This window comes from Ictidomys tridecemlineatus, chromosome 4 (genome assembly GCF_052094955.1).
Source record: "Ictidomys tridecemlineatus isolate mIctTri1 chromosome 4, mIctTri1.hap1, whole genome shotgun sequence".
Taxonomy (NCBI): Eukaryota; Metazoa; Chordata; class Mammalia; order Rodentia; family Sciuridae; genus Ictidomys; species Ictidomys tridecemlineatus.
Window position 1 is genome coordinate 61,537,418 of NC_135480.1, and position 23,397 is coordinate 61,560,814.

At 35.3% G+C, this 23,397-nt stretch overlaps 1 protein-coding gene across 5 annotated transcripts in view; it reads right to left on the bottom strand.

Annotated features, from left to right (window-relative positions):
* Nucleotides 1–23,397, bottom strand: part of Fchsd2 (FCH and double SH3 domains 2) — a 274,587-nt gene that overhangs the window by 193,259 nt on the left and 57,931 nt on the right. For 4 of the 5 annotated variants that reach the window (XM_078046647.1, XM_005323168.4, XM_021725065.3 and 1 more), the window contains one exon: nucleotides 16,437–16,482. In XM_078046647.1, the coding sequence (XP_077902773.1) occupies nucleotides 16,437–16,482 (46 nt within the window). Of the gene's footprint in view, nucleotides 1–13,493; nucleotides 13,516–16,436; nucleotides 16,483–23,397 lie in introns of those variants that run through there. The other variant, XM_078046648.1, reaches the window with a different exon arrangement.

Genomic DNA, 23,397 nt, shown 5'->3' on the forward strand with positions numbered 1-23,397 from the left:
GATCGATGGGTTACAGAAGACATAAAGGAGGAGATTAAAAAAAATTCATAGAGACAAGTGACAATACAGACACAACATACCGGAATCTATGGGACACAATGAAAGCAGTTTTAAGAGGGAAATTCATTTCATGGATTTCTTTCCTCAAAAAAAGAAAAAACCACAAATAAATGAACTCACACTACACCTCAAAAACCTAGAAAAGGAAGAGCAAAACAACAGCAAATGTAGAAGACAAGAAATAATTAAAATTAGAGCAGAAATCAACAAAATTGAAACAAAAAAAAAACCATTGAAAAAATTAAAGTTGGTTCTTTGAAAAAATAAATAAGATTGACAGGCCCTTAGCCATGCTAACGAAGAGAACAAGAGAGAGAACTCAAATTACTAACATACGGGATGAAAAAGGCAATATCACAACAGACACTACAGAAATACAGAAGATAATTAGAAAGTATTTTGAAACCCTATATTCCAATAAAATAGAAGATAGTGAAGATAAAGATAAATTTCTTAAGTTATACGATCTACCTAGATTGAGTCAGGAAGACACACACAATTTAAACAGACCAATAACAAAGGAAGAAATTGAAGAAGCCATCAAAAGACTACCAACCAAAAAAAGCCCTGGACCAGATGGGTATACAGCGGAGTTTTACAAAACCTTCAAAGAAGAATTAATACCAATACTTTTCAAGCTATTTCAAGAAATAGAAAAAGAAGGAGCTCTTCCAAATTCATTCTATGAGGCCAACATCACCCTGATCCCGAAACCAGACAAAGACACTTCAAAGAAAGAAAACTACAGAAAAATATCTCTAATAAACTTGGATGCAAAAATTCTCAATAAAATCCTGGCGAATCGAATACAAAAGCATATCAAAAAAATTGTGCACCATGATCAAGTAGGATTCATCCCTGGGATGCAAGACTGGTTCAATACACGGAAATCAATAAATACTATACACCACATTAATAGACTTAAAGACAAGAACCATATGATCATCTCGATAGATGCAGAAAAAGCATTTGACAAAGTACAGCATCCCTTTATGTTCAAAACACTAGAAAAACTAGGGATAACAGGAACTTACCTCAACATTGTAAAAGCAATATATGTTAAACCTCAGGCTAGCATCATCCTAAATGGAGAAAAACTGAAGGCATTCCCTCTAAAATCTGGAACAAGACAGGGATGCCTTCTATCACCACTTCTATTCAATTTAGTTCTTGAAATACTAGCCAGAGCAAGTAGACAGACAAAAGAAATTAAAGGCATAAAAATAGGAAAAGAAGAACTTAAATTATCACTATTTGCAGATGACATGATAATATATTTAACAGACCCAAAAGGGTCTACAAAGAAACTGCTAGAGTTAATAAATAAATTCAGCAAAGTGGCAGGATATAAAATCAACACGCATAAATCAAAGGCATTCCTGTATATCAGCAACAAAACTTCTGAAATGGAAATGAGAAAAACCACTCCATTCACAATATCCTCAAAGAAAATAAATACTTGGGAATCAACCTAACAAAAGAGGTGAAAGATTTATACAATGAAAACTACAGAACCCTAAAGAGAGAGACAGAAGAAGATCTTAGAAGATGGAAAAATGTACCCTGTTCATGGATAGGCAGAACTAACATCATCAAAATGGCGATATTACCCAAAGTTCTCTACAGGTTTAATGCGATGCCAATTAAAATCCCAATGGTATTTCTTGTAGAAATAGATAAAGCAATCATGAAATTCATATGGAAAAACAAAAGACCCAGAATAGCAAAAGCAATTCTAAGTATGAATCTGGAGGTATAGCGATACCAGAGTTCAAACTGTACTACAAAGCAATAGTAACAAAAACAGCATGGTACTGGTACCAAAACAGGCAGGTGGACCAATGGTACAGAATAGAGGACACAGAAACCAATCCACAAAAGTACAACTTTCTTATATTTGATAAAGGGGCTAAAAGCATGCAATGGAGGAAGGATAGCATCTTCAACAAATGGTGCTGGGAAAGCTAGAAATTCATATGCAACAAAATGAAACTGAATCCCTTTCTCTCGCCATACACAAAAGTTAACTCAAAATGGATCAAGGAGCTAGATATCAAATCAGAGACACTGCATCTGATAGAAGAAAAAGTTGGCTACGATCTACATACTGTGGGGTTAGGCTCCAAATTCTTTAATAGGATGCCCATAGCCCAAGAGTTAATAACAAGAATAAACAAATGGGACTTACTTAAACTAAAAAGTTTTTTCTCAGCAAGAGAAACAATAAGAGAGGTAAATAGAGAGCCTACATCCTGGGAACAAATTTTTACCCCTCACACTTCAGATAGAGCCCTAAGATCCAGAATATACAAAGAACTCAAAAAATTAAACAATAAGATAACAAATAATACAATCAACAAATGGGCCAAGGACCTGAACAGAAACTTCACAGAGGAGGACATACAATCAATCAACAAGTACATGAAAAAATGCTCACTATCTCTAGCAGTCAGAGAAATGCAAATCAAAACCACCCTAAGATACCATCTCCCTCCAGTAAGATTGGCAGCCATTATGAAGTCAAACAACAATAAGTGTTGGTGAGGATGTGGGGAGAAGGGTACACTTGTACACTGCTGGTGGGACTGCAAATTGGTAAGGCCAATTTGGAAAGCAGTATGGAGATACCTAGGAAAGCTGGAAATGGATCCACCATTTGACCCAGCTATCGCCCTCCTCGGACTATTCCCTGAGGATCTTAAAAAGCGTACTATAGGGATACTGCCACATCAATGATCATAGCGGCACAATTCACAATAGCTAGACTGTGGAACCAACCTAGATGCCCTTCAATAGATGAATGGATTAAAAAATGTGGCATCTAAACACAATGGAGTACTACGCAGCAATTAAAAACGACAAAATCATAGAATTTGCAGGCAAATGGATGGCATCAGAGCAGATTATGCTAAGCAAAGCTAGCCAATCCTTAAAAAACAAATGTCAAATGTCTTCTTTGATATAAAGAGAGCAACTAAAAACAGAATACGGAGGAAGAGCATGAGGAAAAGATTAACATTAAATAAAGACGAGTGGGGGGAGAGAAAGGGAGAGAGAAGGGAAAGCATATGGAAATGGTAGGAGACCCTCAATGTTACACAAAATTACATATAAGAGGTTGTGAGGGGAAAGGGGGGGAACAAGGGAGAGAATTGAACAACAGCAGATGAGGTACAGAGGGATGATGGGAGGGGAGGGGGGATAGTAGGGGATAGGAAAGGTAGCAGAATACAACAGTACTAATATGCCATTATGTAAAAATGTGAGTTTGTAACCGATGTGATTCTGCAATTTGTATTTGGGGTAAAAATGGGAGTTCATAACCCAATTGAGTCAAATTTATGAAAGATGATATATCAAGAGCTTTGTAATATTTTGAACAACCAATAAAAAATATAAAAAAAAGAAACATACAACTTTAATAATAATTCTATAAAGGCCATTCTTTTTCAATTGACCATAATGCCAAAAAGTGGCTTTGAAGAAAAATAACTAAAATGTTTAATTGGAAGACTACATATAACTATAGAATAGAAGCTCTGTTAAGTCAGACTCCTGCACCTACTTTTTGAGCACTGCTATATATCTATGGTACCTAAAAGAGTACTCACCGGGAGTTGTGGCACACTCCTGTAATCTCAGCCTCTCAGGAGACTGAAGCAAGAGGACCACAAGCTCAAGGCAAGCCTGGGCAATTTAGTGAGACTCTGTTCTCAAAATAAAATAAAAACAGGCTGAGGGTACAGCTTAGAGGTAGAGCAGTTGCATAGCATGCACAAGGCCCTGAGTTCAATGCCCAGTACCACACAAACACACAAACACACACACCAAAAAAAAAAAAAAAAAAAAGACTATAACTCAGTAAATATTTTCTCAACATATGAAAACTGGCAGATCTTTAAATAAACTTCTACTTTCTGCATATGTCATCAAAAATAAAATGTGAGTATAGCACCACTCCCAGACAGCTGCACGCTATTTACTCCAATCCAGCAAAAATGTCCCACCCTATAGAAACTAAGGGGTACTGAGTCCCTGATTGCTATTTTCCAGAAGTGTATTAAAAAGGATGGGAATAGCTGCACTCTCTCCAAGAGAGAGTTCCTAAGCTCATGAATACAGAATTGGCTGCCTTCACCAAGAACCAGGAGGATTCTGGTGCCCTTGATTGCATAAAAAAATAAACCTCAACAGTGATGGACAACTAGATTTCCAAGAATATCTTATTCTTATTGGTGGTTTAGCCATGGCGTGTTATGAATCCTTATGAAAGCTACATATTGCCAGAAGTCTGCGGCCCCCAAAGGACCTGATCTCAAAACTTCCTTCTTCCCTTCAGCTCCCCAGTCATTCCACCCCATGCATACCCCGAGTCCAGGGGGGGTGGGGGGTGGGGGGGAGATGGGGAATAAATGAGAGAATCTAAATATAAATATACATTAGATGATATTATAAAATTATTACTCATTATCTTGGGAATGATAATGACATTATAGTTATTCTAGAAAATATTTCTGTTTTCAGAAGATGCAAATTGAAGAAAGCGGAAGTGAAGTATCAAGATAGCTACAACTTACTTTAAAACAATCCTGGGTTAAAAAAAAAAAATGTGGCTAAAGTAAATGTGGCAAACTTTTAATAACCAACTAACAAAAAGGAAACGCACTAATTCTTTGGTACACTATTCTTTCAACATTTATAAAGATTTGGGTTTTCCAAATAAAAAGTTGGACCAAAAAAAAAGTCATGAAGCAGGGCTGGGGTTGTGGTTAAGTGGTAGAGCACTTGCCTAGCATGTGTGAGGCACTGGGTTTCATTCTCAACACCACATACAAACAAAGATGTTGTGTCCGCCAAAAACTAAAAAATAAACATTAAAAAAAATTCTCTCTCTCTCTCTCTCTCTTTAAAAAAAAGAATCAATAAATGGGATAGACTCAAACTAAAGTTTCTTCTCAGCAAAAGAAACAATCTGTGAGGTAAATAGATAACCTACAGCATGGGAGCAAATCTTTACCCCTCACACACCAGATAGAGCACTAATCTCTAGGGTATATAAAAAACTCAAAAAGCTAAACACCAAAAAAACTAATAACCCAATCAATAAATGGGCCAAGGACCTGAACAGACACCTCTCAGAAGATGATATACAATCAATCAACAAATATATGAAAAAATGTTCATGCAAATCAAAACCACTCTAAGAATTCATCTCACTCCAGTCAGAATGGCAGCTATTATACATACAAACAACAATAAGTGTTGGCAAGGATGTGGGGAAAAAGGTTCACTTGTACATTGCTGGTGGGACTGAAAACTGGTGTAGCCAATATGGAAAGCAGTATGGAGATTTCTTGGAAAACTGGGAATGGAACCACCATTTGACCGTCCATTCCCTCTCCTCAGTCTGTACCCAAAGGACTTAAAAACAACATACTACAGGGACACAGCCACATCAACGTTTATAGCAGCATAATTCACAATAGCTAAACTATGGAACCAACCTAGGTGCCCTTCAATAGATAATGGATTAAAAAAAAATGTGGCATATATACACAATGCAATATTACTCAGCAATTAAAGAGAATAAAATCATTGCATTTGCAGGTAAATGGATGGAGTTAGAGAAGATAATGCTAAGTGAAGTTAGCCAATCCCAAAAAAACAAATGCCTAATGTTTTCTCTGATATAGGGAGGCTGATTCATAGTGGGGTAGGGAGGGGGAGCATGGAGGAATAGATGAACTCTAGATATGGCAGAGGGGTTGGAAGGGAAGGGAGAGGGCATGGGGTTAGAAATTATGGTGGAATGTGATGATCATTATTATCCAAAGTTCATGTATGAAAACATGAATTGGTGTGAATACACTTTGTATACAACCAGAGATGTAAAAAATTGTGTTCTATAAGTGTAATAAAAATTGTAATGCATTCCGCTGTCATATATAAATAAAAAAATTTAAATACAAAAAGAAAAGTTAAATAGTTATCCTAATAAAATGCTCATCAAAACTGGGTGTGGTAACATACTCCTATAACCCCAGCTATTAGGGAGACAGAAGCAGGAGGATCAGGAGTTTGAGGCCAGTCTGGGAAACAAGACCCCAGCTCAAAAATAAAAAACTAGGATTGGAGATATAGTCAGTTGGTGGAATGCTTACTTCCCTGGCATGCACATGGCCATGGGTTCAATCCCCAGCACCACAAATAATTAATTAATTAATTTAAAAAGCTAAATAAGCAGTCAATATTCTTGAGCTGGGAGCATTTTTACAGTGCTTACCCAAATTTAAGAAAGTCCCCATGACCTAATGTCAAAATCCTTCTCAGAGAAATGTGACTTAGAATATCTAATACATGCCAAGGTCCTCAATTTCAACATGCCACTCTTTTTCCAATAGGGAAATATATTATCTAACAAAGCCAGGTTACAACAATTCAGAGACAAGGAAAACCAACACAGTAAAAATAATAAAGATCATATCATGTATACACATAAATTAGGAAGTATCTTCATGTTCCTTAGTGCATCTGGTCTCCAAAGGTAGGCAGAGAAGAAGGTAGAAAAGAATGGTCAGTCTTCCCCTTTCAAAAATAAAAGAAAAAAAGGTCAAAGAAGTCAAGTAATTTTTCAACATCATCAATTTGATTTATTTCAAACTGAAAATTCATTCAATTTAAATAAAAAAAAGTAAGTTAAATAGTTATCCTAATAAAAATGCTCATCAAAAAAGAACAGGCCCAGCTAGGTACAGTGGGTTGCACCTGAAATCCTAGTGACTCAGGAGTCCAAGGCAGAAGGATTGTTAAGTTTAAGGCCAGCAACTTAGCAAAACCCTATCTCAAAAAAAAAATAGTATCCCATTTCATATCTTTAAGTTGAAAAATATATAGTCAGTGGATACTGCAGTAAGTATAAATAAGGCAATTAGATATTTATTCCCATTAAAAAAAAAAAAAAAAAAAAAAAAAAAACCTCGGGGCTGGGATTGTGGCTCAGTGGTAGAGCGCTTGCCTAACATGTGAGGCACTGAATTAGATCCTCAGCAACACATAAAAACAAATAAATAAGCAGTATTGAAGTCCATTACACCTCCAGCAGCAATTTGCGAAGCTGCCAAAGCCTTAGACAAGCACCAGGCCCATCTCTGTGTACTTGCATCCAAGTGTAATGAGCCTATGTATGTCAAATTGGTGGAGGCCCTTTGTGCTGAACACCAAATCAATCTAATTAAGGTCGATGACAACAAGAAACTAAGTAAATGGGTAGGCCTTTGTGAAACTGACTGAGAGGGAAAGCCCCGTAAAGTGGTTGGTTGCAGCTGTGTAGTTGTTAGGATTATGGCAAAGAATCTCAGGTCAAGGATGTCATCGAAGAGTACTTCAAATGCAAAAAATGGGCAAATAAATTTTTCGTTCACATTCCTCAAAAAGAAAAAAAAAGCCACAAATAAATAAAATAAAGGTTAAAAAAAATCTTTGGGTAAAAAATATTAAAACTGCCTTCTCCTTTCAAAGATCATTTAGTAAGTAATACTATATTTTTAAAAATGAAGAGTTCAATACTGGTCTAATTATTTTTCATCTCTTAAATATTATTTAATAGGGCTGTGGTTGTGGCTCAGTGGTAGTGTGCTTGCCTAGCATTCATGAGGCACTGGGTTCGATCCTTAGGACCACATAGAAATAAAATACTGATATTGTGTCTAACTAAAAAATAAATATTTAAAAAAAATTAAATATAGGTTATTACAAAATATTCCCACAAATACTTAAGAGTGACTTGAAACATTTTTAATTTTTTCAGTCTTTACTTAAAAATCAAGACTGATATGAATGCAAAATTGATACGAATCATTTCTTCCCGATAATGTTATAAAATTTTTATTTTAGAATATATTCTTCAGCCAGATGTGTAATCCCAGCAACTCCAGGGACTGCAGCAGGAGGATCACAGGTTCAACCTCAGCAACTCAGCAAGACCCGGTCTCAAAAAATTAAAAGGTGTGGTAGTAGAGCACCCTTGGGCTTAATTCCCAGTACTGCCAAAACTTAAAAAAAAAAAAAAAAAAAAACAACAGAACATATTCTTCAATCTATGAAAAAAGATGCTATGTTTTTTAATGACCCCTCCCAAGTTTCAACTTTTCTATAACAGTGATATCAGAAAAAGTCTGAAATAGGAAATATATTTATCAATTCTATACATAAAAAAATAAAAAGGGGTGGTGATGTAGCTTAGTATTAGAATGCCACTGGATTCAACTCCCAGTTTAAAAAAAAAAAGAAAGAAAAAGAAAAAGACATCACTAGTACAAGAATACAGTGTAGAAAAATAAGGAAATTGGGGCTGGGGATGTGGCTCAGGCGGTGGCGCGCTTGCCTGGCATGCCTGCGACCCTGGTACGATCCTCAGCACCACATACCAACAAAGATGTTGTGTCCGCCGAGAACTAAAAAATAAATATTAAAAATTCTCTCTCTCTCTCTCTCTCTCTCTCTCTCTCTCTCTCTCTCTCTCTCTCCTCTCTCACTCTCTCTTTAAAAAAAAAAAGAAAAAGAAGGAAATTGATTCTAAATATTAAAACATTTTAATAATACCTTAGCTAACTTATACTTATATTTTCCTTTTTACATATACCCAAGATAAATAGCATTTAAGTAACATTTAAATTTTTTAATGCTGTCATCTAATAATAGCAACTACATGGGAAACAAAGCATTCTCATATACTGCTACTGAGAACATAAATATTTTATGTAGAATATTGCATTGTGTAGTACTCAAGCCTTAAAAACATACATATCTTCTTACCCAGAGATTTCATTTATGGGAAGTGGTACAAGGAAATAATCTGGGTTATATGCAAAGTGGTTCAACATACATTGTCTATATTTTAAAAAGCAAAAATCTAAATATCCAATTAAAGGTTAAATAAATGGTGGCATATCAAATAAAATAAAATATCCGAAATTGTAATAAGTAGGTAGTTCTGTAATGCTATAGAACAAAAAAATGTTCATTAAGTATTAATAATTTTGAACAAAAAAGTATATTTATAGTTTTTTTCTAAGAGACTGAATCTCCCTATATTGCCAAGACTGGCCCCAAAGTGCCTCAGCATCCCAAGTATTAAGGACTACAGAAGTGTGCCACCATGCCCTATGTTTTTTTTTTGGGGGGGGGGGGGTGGGGAGAGACCAGGGATTGAACTCCGGGGCACTCGACCACTGAGCCACATCCCCAGCCCTATTTTGTATTTTATTTAGAGAAAGGTTTTCACTGACTTGCTTAGCACCTTGCTGTTGCTAAGGCTGGCTTTGAACTCACCATCCTCCTATCTCAGTCTCCTGAGCTACTGGGATTAGAGGCCTGCGCCACTGCGCCCAGCTAATTATAAATTTTAAATAAATTCACTCGATACACTTAAATTATATAGATGTCCAAAGGAAAAAGCCATAAGGTTATATGATAAAACATTAATTAAATAATTAATGTTTATCTGCACAGTGAAGGGACAGATGATTTTCCTTCCTAATAATTTCCATAAAACCTTCACTTTTGATATTTCCATATGAAGGAAACTTATGTAACTCTTTGAAATTTATGAGACTTATAGTACAGTATATTCATAAACTGTTCTTCATAAAACATTACTAAATTACAGTGAAATCACAAGTATAAAATTTTTTTTAGGAAATTCCTGCTTGAAATGCTTCAAAAAATAAGGTAATAAACTAAGAAGAAAAATAAGAACCCAAGAATTAATGAATCTAACCCAATAAAGAAAAATGTATTCAAGATAAGAGCTACATAGCAAGCTCACCCAGATTGAAAAAAGACCTCTTACAAAAGGGAGGATTCAATGAACCAGTGTGTTTAAAATACTGGAATATTTGAAAAGAAAAAAAAAAGCACTAAACAAAAGATGGAGATTAAAAGACTCCATATTAAGATATTAGTTCCCCCCAAATTGATCTAAAGATTCAAAGCAATTCCAATCAAAATTCCAGGCATGCCAGGTGCAATGGCACACACCTGTAATCGCAACAGCTTTGGGAGGCTGAGGCAGGAGGACAGCAAATTCAAAGCCAGCTTCAGCAAAAGCCAGAGGCTAAGCAACTCAGTAAGACTCTATCTCTAAATAAAATATAAAATAGGGCTGGGGATGTGGCTCAGTGGTTGAGTACCCTGAGTTCAATCCCTAGAACCAAAAAAGAAAAGAAATAAGGGGCCAAGAATAGTGAAAAGGTTCTTAAGCTCCCAGATATTAATATTTTTTAAAATACTTTTTAGTTGTCAACGGACCTTTATTTATTTTTATGCAGTGCTGAGAATCAAACCCAGTGCCTCGTACATGGTAGGCAGGTACCACCCCAGCCCGGATATTAATATTTATTATTATAAAGTCACAGTAATTAAAACAATGAAACAAAGTCAAATGTATTTTTAAAAAAATAGATCAATATAACAGAATGAAGTCCAGAAATAGACTTATGCAGATATAGCTACTTATCAGGCCACAAAATATCACTTCCATATAATAGAGGGATGCAGGTAGAGTGGTAAGACTTCCCAGTACATGATGCTTCTTCAACTGGGTATCCATCTAGAAAGTGAAATCCTGACTCCAATCCCACACCATATATAAAAGCTTACTTCAAATATACCACAACTAAATGTGAAAGATTAAACAATAAAATTTTTAGAACATTGAATGACACCTCAGAGTAGACCTTCGGGTAACAACAAACTTTTTTTAAAAAAATATTTATTTTTGTTTATTTATTTTTTAATATAGTGCTGAGAATCGAACCCAGGGCCTCCCGCGTGAGGGACAAGCACTCTGCCAGTAAGCTACAACTCCAGCCCCAACAACAAACAAATAGGGCATAAAGAGCATTACCTTTAAAAGAAAATAAACTACATTTCATGAAAATGAAGAAGTTGTTTTTATCAAAAGAAACCATTTATAGATAAAAAGGTAAGCCACGGGGCTGGAGTTGTAGCTTGGAGGTGGAGCATTTGCCTAGCATGCGTAAGGCACTGGATTCGATCCTCAGCAACACATAAAATAAAAATAAAGATATTGTGTCCACCTGTAACTAAAAAAATATTTTTTAAAAATTAGGCAAGCCACAAACCATGATATTTCTGCATGATATACCAATGTCTACAATGTACACAACATCTGACAAAGCAGCTATATCATAATATTTTTTGAAAAAGTACAAATCAATAAGAAAAAAAATGACAAAACTTGACAGGAACTTCATAATACAGCATATCTAAATGCCCAAACAAAATATGAAAAAGTTACTCAACTTCATTAGACATCAGGAAAATGAAAATCAAATCTATAATATTTTTACCACCATATACTCACCAGAAAGGCTAAAATGAAAAAAAGAAAGTGTTGATGAGGACTTAGAGCAACTACAACTCTCAATGCTGTCCATAGGAGTGTAAATTGCAACAATTACTTTATTTTTATTTATTTTTTTTTAAAGAGAGAGTGAGAGAGGAGGGAGAGAGAGAGAGAGAGAATTTTTAATATTTATTTTTAGTTCTCGGCGGACACAACATCTTTGTTGGTATGTGGTGCTGAGGATCGAACCCGGGCCGCACGCATGCCAGGCGAGCGCGCTACCGCTTGAGCCACATCCCCAGCCCAACAACAATTACTTTAGAACACAATTTCTTTTATATCTTCCAAAGCCAGATACATAACCCATGATACAATTTCACTCCTTAGCATATCCCCAATAGAATACACATATATAATCACCTAAGACACATGTAAGAATGTATTAAGAAGGAAGACCAATACAGTAGAAAAGGGGCTAGATCAGGGAGACAGGAAGAGAAAAAACGAGAAAGTACTGGAGATTGAGATGGAGCAAATAATGGTATATGCATTTGTGAATATGTCAAAATGAACCTCACTATTATATGTAACTATAAAGCATTAATAAAAACATTTTTAAAAAGAAATGTACTAGTGGCACCATTTCATAATGATTGTGACCGCCACAATGACTATAATCAGAAAAGACAGACAATGACAAGGTACTGACTAGGATAGTACTGGAACTAAAACCTCTGTACACTGCTGGTGGGGACAAAAAATGATAGTCAAATTGGAAAACAATTTGGTCATGTATTAAAAATTTGTGGAGCTAGGCATGATGGTTATCATCCCAGTGATTTGGGAAGCTCAGGCAGGAGGTTTCCAAGTTCAAAACCAGCCTCAGCAACTTAGCCAGGCCCTAAGCTACTTAGTAAGACCCTATCTCAAAATAAAAAATAAATAAATAAAAAGGGCTGGGAATGTGACTTAGTGTTTAAGTGCCTCTGGGTCCATTCCCTGGTATCAAAAAAAAAAAAAAAATTGTGGAGCTATAATATACTTTTGCATACTTCTGTATGTATGTCAACTTTTATGCAGCTTATTAAGAAGAAAATAAAATACTACTTTATATTTATCAAAAGTCAGTCTTTCTTTGTCAGACGTGGTGGCACACACCTGTAATCCCAATGGCTCAGGAGGCTGAGGAGGAAGATCCCAAGTTCAAAAACAGCCTCAGCAACTTAAGGAGGCCCTCAGCAACTTATATAGACCTTGTTATTAAATAAAAATAACAAGGGCTGGGGATGTGGCTCAGTGGTTAAGCACCCCTAGGTTCAATCCCTAGTATTATATATATTTTAAAGGAAAAGAAATCAGCTGCTTTAATTTTAGAGAAAACCAAATATGGGCAAACATATGGAGCAAACCCAACTCTCACAAATTGTTGGTGAAAATGTAAATTGGTACAATCACTTTGGAAAACTGCTTGGCTATATCTACTCAAGTAGGAGATACACGTAAGCAATGACCCAGCAATTCTACTACTAGGTTCCTACGTAAACATCTAACATAACTGTGTACATATATCTACCAAAACAATATGTAAAACCTTTGCTTAGAAGCATTAGTCAAAATCATTCAAAGCATAAAACTAAGATTTTCATCATTAGTACACTACAAAAACAAATTGTGATATATTCATTCAGTGGGTACTATAAAGAAGAACGAACTGCCTACCCTTGCATGCAAAAACGTGTATGAAGCTTCAAAATGTAATGCCAAAAGAAAGAATCAGACACGGAAGAGTACGTATTTTGTGGAGTATGATCCATACTCTATGAAGTAAGAGCACATTTGCTTGATATACACCATTTAATTTAAGAAGCACAAGAAGTCTAAAGACAACAACTAATCCTTATAAAAGAGTACTAGTTACCACTGAAAGGTATGAGTATTGAATGCTTCTGGGGCACCTGTAAAGCTCTATATCTTGATTTGAGTAGTAGTTACATAACTGAAACTACTCACAAATTCACAAAAATGTATCAGATAGTACACTCAAGATCTGTCCAACCGTACTTACTATATACCGACTATACCAATTTTTAAAAATTTATCTTCCAGGGCTGGGGATGTGGCTCAAGCGGTGGCGCGCTCGCCTGGCGTGCGTGTGGCCCGGGTTCGATCCTCAGCACCACATACCAACAAAGATGTTGTGTCTGCCGAGAACTAAAAAATAAATATTAAAAATTCTCTCTCTCTCTCTCTCTCTCTCTCTCTCTCCTCTCTCACTCTCTTAAAAAAAAAATTATCTTCCAAAATTTCAACTGTACACTGAACTTTAAAAAAAAAAAAAAAAACAGAAATTTAATTAGTGCAACTATCACTCTCCTCTCTGACCGTGTACCAATAAGGGCACCAATAGGGCATGTTTTTAACACAGGGAATGCAAATTGGTCTGAAATAATTAGTACACACTGACAAAAGAAAATGTCAATTATTTTAGGAGTTTCTGTACTATTGATAAGAAGAAATATTTAAGCAACCAAAAAATAAGAGACAATATTGCCTAACTTTTCAGAAAATAAATTTAAAAATTGGGAAAACATCAGAAAGAACTAAGAAAAATCATCTATAAGGCAAATATGATGATAAGTAAAAGAACAGTTAACAAACTGGCTCTATAAATGTACTTAACCTCCCTGGCAGACAGCAATGTAACATATTAATTCTGAATATAATTGCTTCAAGAAGTTTTAAAAGATACATTATTAAATACCTTATATAATTTACATATATTATTATTCAGACTTAACTAAACTAACTATAATCTACTTGACAGACATTTAAAGTAACTTCAAGGGTAAATCTGACAACTCTATAAAATGTAATTCCACTTACTGTGCAATACTTAAACATGTATGTGTGTGCATATATATATAAAATATATGCACTTAATAGAAGAAAAGAAGCTTAAATACGATGGTAAAGTTACAAAACTAATAAAGACACTCAAGTAGTGTGACAGTTATATTAGAGATTTGTTTTGGGGAGTTTGTGAACACAGGCCTCAAGCGTTCTAGGCAAGCACTCTACTCCTGACGTATAACTCCAGTCTCACAATTATACTGAAAAGAGTAGGCTATAAAGGAATGGTTTAGTGTTTTCACTAAATTTTATTATTTTCTCACTTATTTCAAGCACTTTTGGGGGGAGGCGGGTGCAATGCTGGAAATGGAACCAATGGCCTTGTTAGGCAAGCATTCAACCACTGAGCTACAGCTCTGCCTGAGATAATGCTTAAAGCAGGTAAATAATCAGTCATGAGCACATTATTTAAAGATATGGAAATGATCAATGAGCAAACCAATATAGGTATTTGCTGTTAATCTTTTACCTGAAGAAAAGATTGACTGAGATTAGGGCTATCCTCAGCATAGTCTAGTACAAAGTAAAGATTCAATACATGTTACCTATCATTTCCAGTACTTACTATATATGCACAGAAAAAAGGGCTCAAAATAAATATTAGAACTGATACTTTCATTATATGAAGCCTTGATCCATTCTAAGCACTCTACAATTACTAACTAATGAATTGAATTCTATCTAGCTTAGGATAATTCTCTAAAACTCTTAATTCAAATATAGACAGACATTTACCTAATTAAATACATTGAAATAAAATTAAAACTAAAACCAGAAAAAGCATAGATAAAAAAGAAAATCATGGGCTGGGGATGTGGCTCAAGTGGTAGCACGCTTGCCTGGCATGCGAGCAGCCCGAGTTCGATCCTCAGCACCACATACAAACAAAGATGTTGTGTCCGCCAAAAACTAAAAAATAAATATTAAAATTAAAAAAAAAAAAAGAAAATCATACTCCCACTTCATTATTTATAATGAACATCAACAGTAGCAGCAATAGTGGTTACAACATAGAACATTAACGCCATGTTACTTTTTTCTTCCAATGTTCTTTTGTACTTTTTCTCGTGTTTTAAATTGTTGCTGCAAATTTGAATTTTATTATTTGAGGGGGTGAGGGAAACTTTTGAGACTACTACTACATACAAAAAGTAACTACTTAAAAGGCCCAAAATTCCAAATTATGTAAATTTATTTTTGTAAACGGAAAAATAGTTGTTTATATATAAACAACAATATATTGTTTTTGATGCTCTGAGATTTTCCTTTGATTCTTTTCTATTGTTCCTGTTTATCCAGTGACAAGTCCCATCTTTCCAAGCATAGAGAGCTTCTTTTCATTTTATAATTATTTTTATAGGTTACCTATAACCCATAAAATAGTTATAGGTTAAGTACATTTATGTGTGTAAAAATAGTTATTTTTAAATAATTATTAAGTATATTTAATAGTTATTAAGTACATATAAGTACTTAATAATAAATACTTAATAAGTACTTAACATATAAGTACTTAATAATAATTATTAAGTACAATAGTATATTAAGTACATTTATATGTGTAAAAATAGTGATTTTTACACATCTAAAAAATGATGGTCAACATAATTTTTTCTTGCAATATTCAGCTGAGGCACAAATAAGGGTCTAATCAAAATTAAAGATGGAAATGCTTAAATTTTCCTACAAATAACTCCATACTGTACACTGAAAAGCATACCATTCTCTATCAACAGGGCTGAATAAGAACTAAATGCTTGATTAAATAAGTATAAAAATTAACCTTACATAGACTGCAGAGAATTAAGCATATAAAGGAAATGAATAAATGTATTTGTGAAATGTATTCATTATCATTCATATCTGTAAATACAAATACTGTAAATAATGTCTAACAAGTTCCTCTTTGTAATGAGGAACAACTTAGCTCCTCACTTGAAGATTCAAATATAGCAAAAGGGGGATCAAAGAAAGGTAGCCAGAAATGAGAAGTCAAAGAAGACACAGAACACTAAGGTTCTCTCTTGACAACCATATTTGTCCTTAAGCCAAGGAAAAGAGGCATACCTAGAAAGGGGATCTCCAGCTCCAAGCTTACCTGTGCATACTCTCTTTCAATAGCAGCCTTCTTCTGACTGAATGTCCTAAAAATACAAACAAAAATTACCAAAAGCATAACTTAATAATTTCATACGAATTTACCAACACAAAATACTGCCTGGTAAGATGTGCAGGAAAATACTGCTACAAGCATGATCATTGCAGTTAGACCTTTTACATTCAAAGCCCAGCTCTACCATTTACCAGAATGATCTTGGGCCAAGTCATGTGATTGATCTGTATCTTAGTTTCCTACTGATAAAATAGGAATACTAAAAGCACTCACTACATAAGGATACTTTAAAACTTAGTTATCTAAAATATAAAAAATACACTAAATAGTGTCTAGCACACAGTAAATTCTATATAAATGTTAGCTATTATTATAAGAATGACTTCGAAAGGGATGAAATTGTTTACTGAATTTAACAACCAACATAGAGGGAACTACAGAAAAAGTGAAAATCAAATTTTGATCAAAGTACAAAATTACTACAAGTTGTAGTAAAAATGGAAGCATAGTTTCCATATGTGTGTAATTTCACAGATTTACTAAGATTCACACTTTTATGTATTAATATTTATGGACAGGTACAGTAGAAAGCACCTGTAGTCTTGACTACTTGAGAGGTTGAAGCTGAAGGATCACTTGAGCTCAACAGTTTGAGGCCAGACTGGGCAACAAAGTGAAACCCTGACTTTAAAAAAAAAATTTTTTTTAAATTTATAATACTGAGATTTCCCTTTTAATTATGATTAGCAGTATTTTCTCCTATTTTAGTGGTACATAAAATAACAGTGTACTTTACAAATTGAGGCATTGAATGATAAATAAAATGTGATGATACGATAATTTACCTTGAATATTCTGAGTTTAAAGACTTCTCTGCTATGTGCCAAGAACCTGTGCTATTAAAATCCCTACAGCCAATGAAACACCACCCACACACACACACACACATTTCTATTTCAACTCAAATTAATGAGTATATTTTTAATTGTGGGAGTCAGCACCTAAATAAAATATAAGAAAATCTGAAATACTAAGCCTGGCTTATGTCAAATTTTGCTCTATACATAAAAGCTCTCAAAGAGTAAAACAAAATAAATAATCTTCATTGCACTAAGGAGGGATATAAGAGTAGGCAGAGAAAAGAAAGTAAAAAGAACAAAAAAGAGGATGATAGTGAGCTAGAACATAAAAAAAAAAAAGAGCAAAAAGTCAAAACACCACTTGAAAAATTATTTCAATTTCCCTAATGACTGTTAAGAAATGTTAACTATTGGGGCTGGGGTTGTGGCTCAGTGGTAGACTGCACGTCTAGCATGCACGAGGCACTGGGTTGGATCCTCAGCACCAAGTAAATGTAAAATAAAGATTGTGCCCACCTAACACTTAAAAAATATTAAAAAAAGAAAAGAAATAACTATTCAAAATCTTTCTGTATTTGTTTTGAGTTAATAACCAATTTTTAATATTAAAAATAACAAAAGGAAAATGTTGAGAGCCACAGCCAAAGGGGCCCCAGCAAACTTCCAGCTGCCAGCAAATTTCCAGCTGCCGGCTGATGATTGGCTCACAGCGGCCCCAGCAACATCTAGCTGATTGGCTCCTCTGCGGTGATGTTCATTGGGCTGTTTCCCTGCCCTTCAGACTGCCAGCTGATGATTGGCTCACAGCGGCCCCAGCAACATCTAGCTGATTGGCTCCTCCACGGAGCTGCTCATTGGGCTGTTTCCCTGCCCTTTCAGATCACGGAGCTGCTCATTGGGGGACTTCTTTGGCTCCGCCCATGCGACCCAGCCAATCGGCCTCAAGAGCAGGAGGATTGGGGGAGGTGGTGAGGTTGGTGTGGGTGAGAGGCTTGTGGAAGCCGGTGGTGGTAGTTGGGCTCTGAGGAGCTGTTTTGTTTGGCCTTTGTAGTTCTAAAAATAAAGTTAGTTTCTTTTGACAAGTGGCTCCTGAATTGTGCCCAGACAGACTGCGGCATTATAAGGTCTCCCTTTAACTAAACCTAAGGACTCATGAATTTTTATTATTATTAACTACCAATAATATTAGCAGGGAATGGTGAAACAAGTCTGTAATCCTAATTACTCAGGAGGATTGCAAGTTTGAGGACAGCCTCAGCAATTTAGCAAGAATTCTATCTCAAAATTAGGCCCCAACCTCCTTAATAAGACTCCTATAGGGGCTGGGGATGTGGCTCAAGTGGTAGCGCGCTCGCCTGGCATGCGTGCAGCCCAGGTTCGATCCTCAGCACCACACATAAAAATAAAGATGTTGTGTCTGCCAAAAACTAAAAAATAAATATTAAAATTCTCTCTCTCTCTCTCAAAAAAGACTCCTATAGCGCAAGAATTAAAACCAAGAATCAATAAATGGGATGGAATCAAACTAAAAAGTTTCTTCTCAGCAAAAGAAACAATCTGTGAGGTGAATAGATAGCCTACAGCTTGGGAGCAAATCTTTACCCCTCACACATCAGATAGAGCACTAATCTCTAGGGTATATAAAGAACTCAAAAAGCTAAACACCAAAAAAACTAATAACCCAATCAATAAATGGGCCAAGGACCTAACAGATACTTCTCAGAAGAGGATATGCAATAAATCAACAATATTTAAAAAAAGGTTCATCATCTCTAGAAATTAGAGAAATGCAAATCAAAACTCCAGCAACTTCAACATAAGCACCTGCTTTGATTATCAACTGTCTCTGACTTGACTGAGGAGCCAAAAGCAATGAATATACTTTGTATATTAGTATTTATATGTGTAGCACAGTGCCTGAACATTTCAGAAGTTCAATGTCTGCTGAATTAATTAAAAAACAAAAACTATGTCATCAGGTTTCACAATCTTCATAAATTTGGATTAAAGAGTTCAATAGGGCCAGGTGCAGTGGTATGTGCCTGTAATCCCAGCAGCTCAGGAGGCAGGAGGATTCCAAGTTTGAAGCCAGCCTCAGCAACTCAGCAAGGCCTTGAGCAACTTAGTGAGACTCTATCTCTAAATTAAAATATTTAAAAAGGGCTGGGAATATGACTCAATGGTTAAGCACCATCGGGTTCAATGCCCAGTACCTAAATAAATAAATAGCTCAATAGGTTAGCTCCAGAGACAGGCAGAGCAACAGCATGGACTGGGGATACAGCTCAATAGTAGAGCACTTGGCTGGCATGCACAAAACCCTGGGTTCAATCCCTAGTACTGACAAAATTTTTTATAAAAGAATCAAGATCCCAATCTATATCCACATGAGCCAGTTAAGTTTCTTAAATTAGTCACAGATTGTAACCATTTTAATTCAATCATTTTGCATATTTTAGCTTTAAAAAAACAAACAGGATAGAAGAATGTGCAGTAAAAGATTAACTGTATCAAAAGAGAGGTCTGACCTCTTTGTCTTTGGTTTCTGGAAGTAAGCTACAAATCCTTGGAATATACTGCTTGATAAGAGTGTTTTTTATTTACCTGGGGACCTTGGGCAATTCCAAATAGTCTATACTAACAATGTGATTTACTGGGGCTGTTGGGATGGCTTTGTGCCACATAGTATCAGCTCAACCTCTGCATAGACTAGAGACTAAAGTCAACAACATAAGCAGTCAATCATGTCTAGGAGACTGAACCCCAATATAAACTCTGCACACCATGGCTCAGATAAGCTTCTCTAACTGACAATACTCTGCACATATTGTCATGCACTGTTGCTCAAGAAGTAAGCACTGTGTCAAGTCTACAGCAAGAGGACAACTGGAATCTGTGACTGGACTCTATTAGACCCTACATAAGGCACCTTTTCCCTTGGCTAATGTTAAACAGAATCCTTTCACTAAAATAAGACAAAATTGAGTAAATTTTCTGTAAGCTCTAAGAGTTCTAACAAATAATAAAATCTGAAAGTGATCTTGAGGCCTCCAAACTTGTAAGATATGTCAGAAGTAAAAGTGTTTTTTTAGGGGGGCGGGGATTAGGGACTGAACTCGAGGGCATTCAGCCACTGAGTCACATCCAGCCCTATTTTGTATTTAGAGATAGGGTCTCACTGAGTTGCTTAGCGCCTGGCTTTTGTTGAGGGTGACTTTGAACCCATGATTCTCCTGCCTCAGTCTTCCAAGCCACTGGGATTACAGGTGTGCCCCACCACACCCAGAGTAAAAGTAGTCTTAAAGACTCCTAACCTGCAGTTGGTATCAGAGTAGTGAAGGGGCAGACTTAGGGACTTACAAATTTATACTTGGTGTCAGAATTGAATACTCCCTAACTCTGTAATGAACCCATTAACTTCATTACCAAGATAAACAGCTAAGAATGCTCAAATTATGAGTGATAGTAGTAGATATGTGGTATCAATAATCATAATAATTAACATTAAAAATAAACATATCCACTAAAATTAAAGATTATAACTATAAAAAAAATCAGTGAAGATGAAGTACAATAAAACCCTAACATGTCACTGTTAGGAAGGTAAAAATGGCAAAACTGCTTTGGGGAAAAGTCTGGCACTTATTATATAATTAAACCTGTATCTATCTATGTACCTATTTGTTTATTTTACTGGGGACTGAATCCAAAGGTGCTTTAACATTAAGCCACATCCCCAGCCATTTTTGTTTTTTTATTCTGAAACAGGGTCTCACTAAGCTGCTTAAGGCCTTGCTAAATTGCTGAGGCTGGGCTCAAATTTGTGATCCTCCTTCCTTGGTCTCCTGAGTCTCTGGGATTACAGGCATGCACCTATAGTCAGTGAACCTGTATCTATCTTGATACAGCTATTCCAGTACCAAGTATTCCTAAGAGAAATAAAAACAGTATCCACACAAGCACTTGTACAAAAACATTTATAACACCTTTAATCATAAATAGTACAGTTGTCCATCAAAGAGACAATGGATAAGCAGTGATATAATTTATAAAGGAATTAAACTTGGCAATAAAAACAAATGAAATACTACATGATGTTACACTGAGTTAGTTAACCTATTATTTTACAAATGACATTGATTAAATATTATAATCATGCTACATTGAGTTAGTTAACCTATTATTTTACAAATGACATTGATTAAATATTATAACACTTGGGCAGCAAGTAGAGATAAGGGAACTAGTGCTTATATATCACCACAGTGATAACACTTTCAAAAAGAAATCTTTACAATTTTGTTCTAGAATACAGTGGCTGTTTTTAAATGGCCATTAAAATGATTACCTGAAAAAAAAATTTTTTAAACAAAGCAAGCAGAATAAGCAACTAAAATTAAACAGGTTTGGAAGACAGCAAATTATTTGGCACTTAAAATATCTTAATTCACCACCAACACCCACTGAATACCTTCTGGATTCCATCTATTTACAAATATGCACTGAGTCATACCTCAGAGATATTAAAGATTTTATTTCAGACCATTATAATAAACAGAATATTGCAATAAAGCAAGTCATACACAACTTTGTTTTCCCAGTAAATAAGAAAATTGTGTTTACTGGATTCCAGTATGATGGATTTCATCAAGTATGCAATAGCATTATGTCTCAAAAATAGACATACCTTTATTTTAAATACTGTTAAAAAATTATAACAATCATTTGAGTGTCACAATCGATTGAGTAAGTCATAATTTTTTTTGCCAAAAGAGGATCTTGCCTGAATATCAATACCCGCTGAGCAATCAGGATGGTGGCTCCTGAAGTCTGATATGGCTATGGCATTTTTTTTTCTTTTTTATGGTGATGCTAGGAGTCAAAGGCACTTTCTTAAAATAAGACAACAATGAAATTTGACATATCAATGGATTCTTCCTTCCATAGAAGATTTCTCTATAGCATGCAATGCTGTTTGATAACATTTTAACTACAGGAGAATTTCTTTCAAAATTAGAATAAAACCTCTTAAACCCTATTGTTGCTTTATCAACGATATTTATGTATATTCTAAATTTGTTGTTGTGATTTCAACAATGTTCACAGCATCTTCACCAAGAGTAGATTCTACCTAAAAAACCACTTTCTCTGCTTATCATAACTCATTATTCATTAAAATTTTATCATGAGGTTGTAACAATTTAGTCACATCTTCAGGATGCACTTATAATCCTAGTTTTCATGCTATTTCCATCACTTTCCAGTTACTTCCTCTTCTCCACTCAAGTTTTGAACCCCTTGAAGTAATTCATGAGGAACTGGAATCAATTTCTTCCAAGTTCATGTTACTGTGGATATTTTTTACCTTCTCCTATAAATCACCAATGTTCTTAATGACATTTAGAATAGTGAATATTTTACAGGTTTTCAATTTACTTTGCCAAAATCCATCATCACAGGAATCACTGTCTATGGCATTGATAGCCTATGAAATGCATTTCTTAAATCATTAGCTGCTGAACAGATGATGTTAGCAGGCATGAAAAGAACATTAACCTTGTACATGTCCACCAGAGCTCTTGGGTGACCAGGAGCATTGTCAATGAGCAGTAATACTTTCAAAGAAGTGTTTTTTTATCTAAGCAGTAGGTCTCAACAATAGGCTTAAAATATTCAGTAAATCATGTTATAAAAAGCTGTGCTGTCAACCACGCTTCGCTGTTCCATTTATAAGAAACAGGCAGAGTAGATTAGTGTAAGAACCCAGGATTTTCAGAATGGTAAATGAGCACTAGCTTCAAGTTAAGGTCACCAGTTGCTTTAGTAAGCCTGTCCTCCACAGCCAGGAATTCAGGGATTGACTTCTCTTCTCTAGTTATTAAAGTACTAAATGGCATCTTCTTCCAATATAAGGCTGTTTTTTTATATTAAAAATCTGCTGCTTAGGCGCTGGGCACTGGTGCACACCTGTAATCCCAACAACTCTACAGGCTGAGGCAGGAGAATCACAAGTTCCAAACCAGCCTCAGAAACTTAGCAAGGCCCTAAGCAACTAAGTGAGACCCTGTCTCAAAATAAAAAATAAA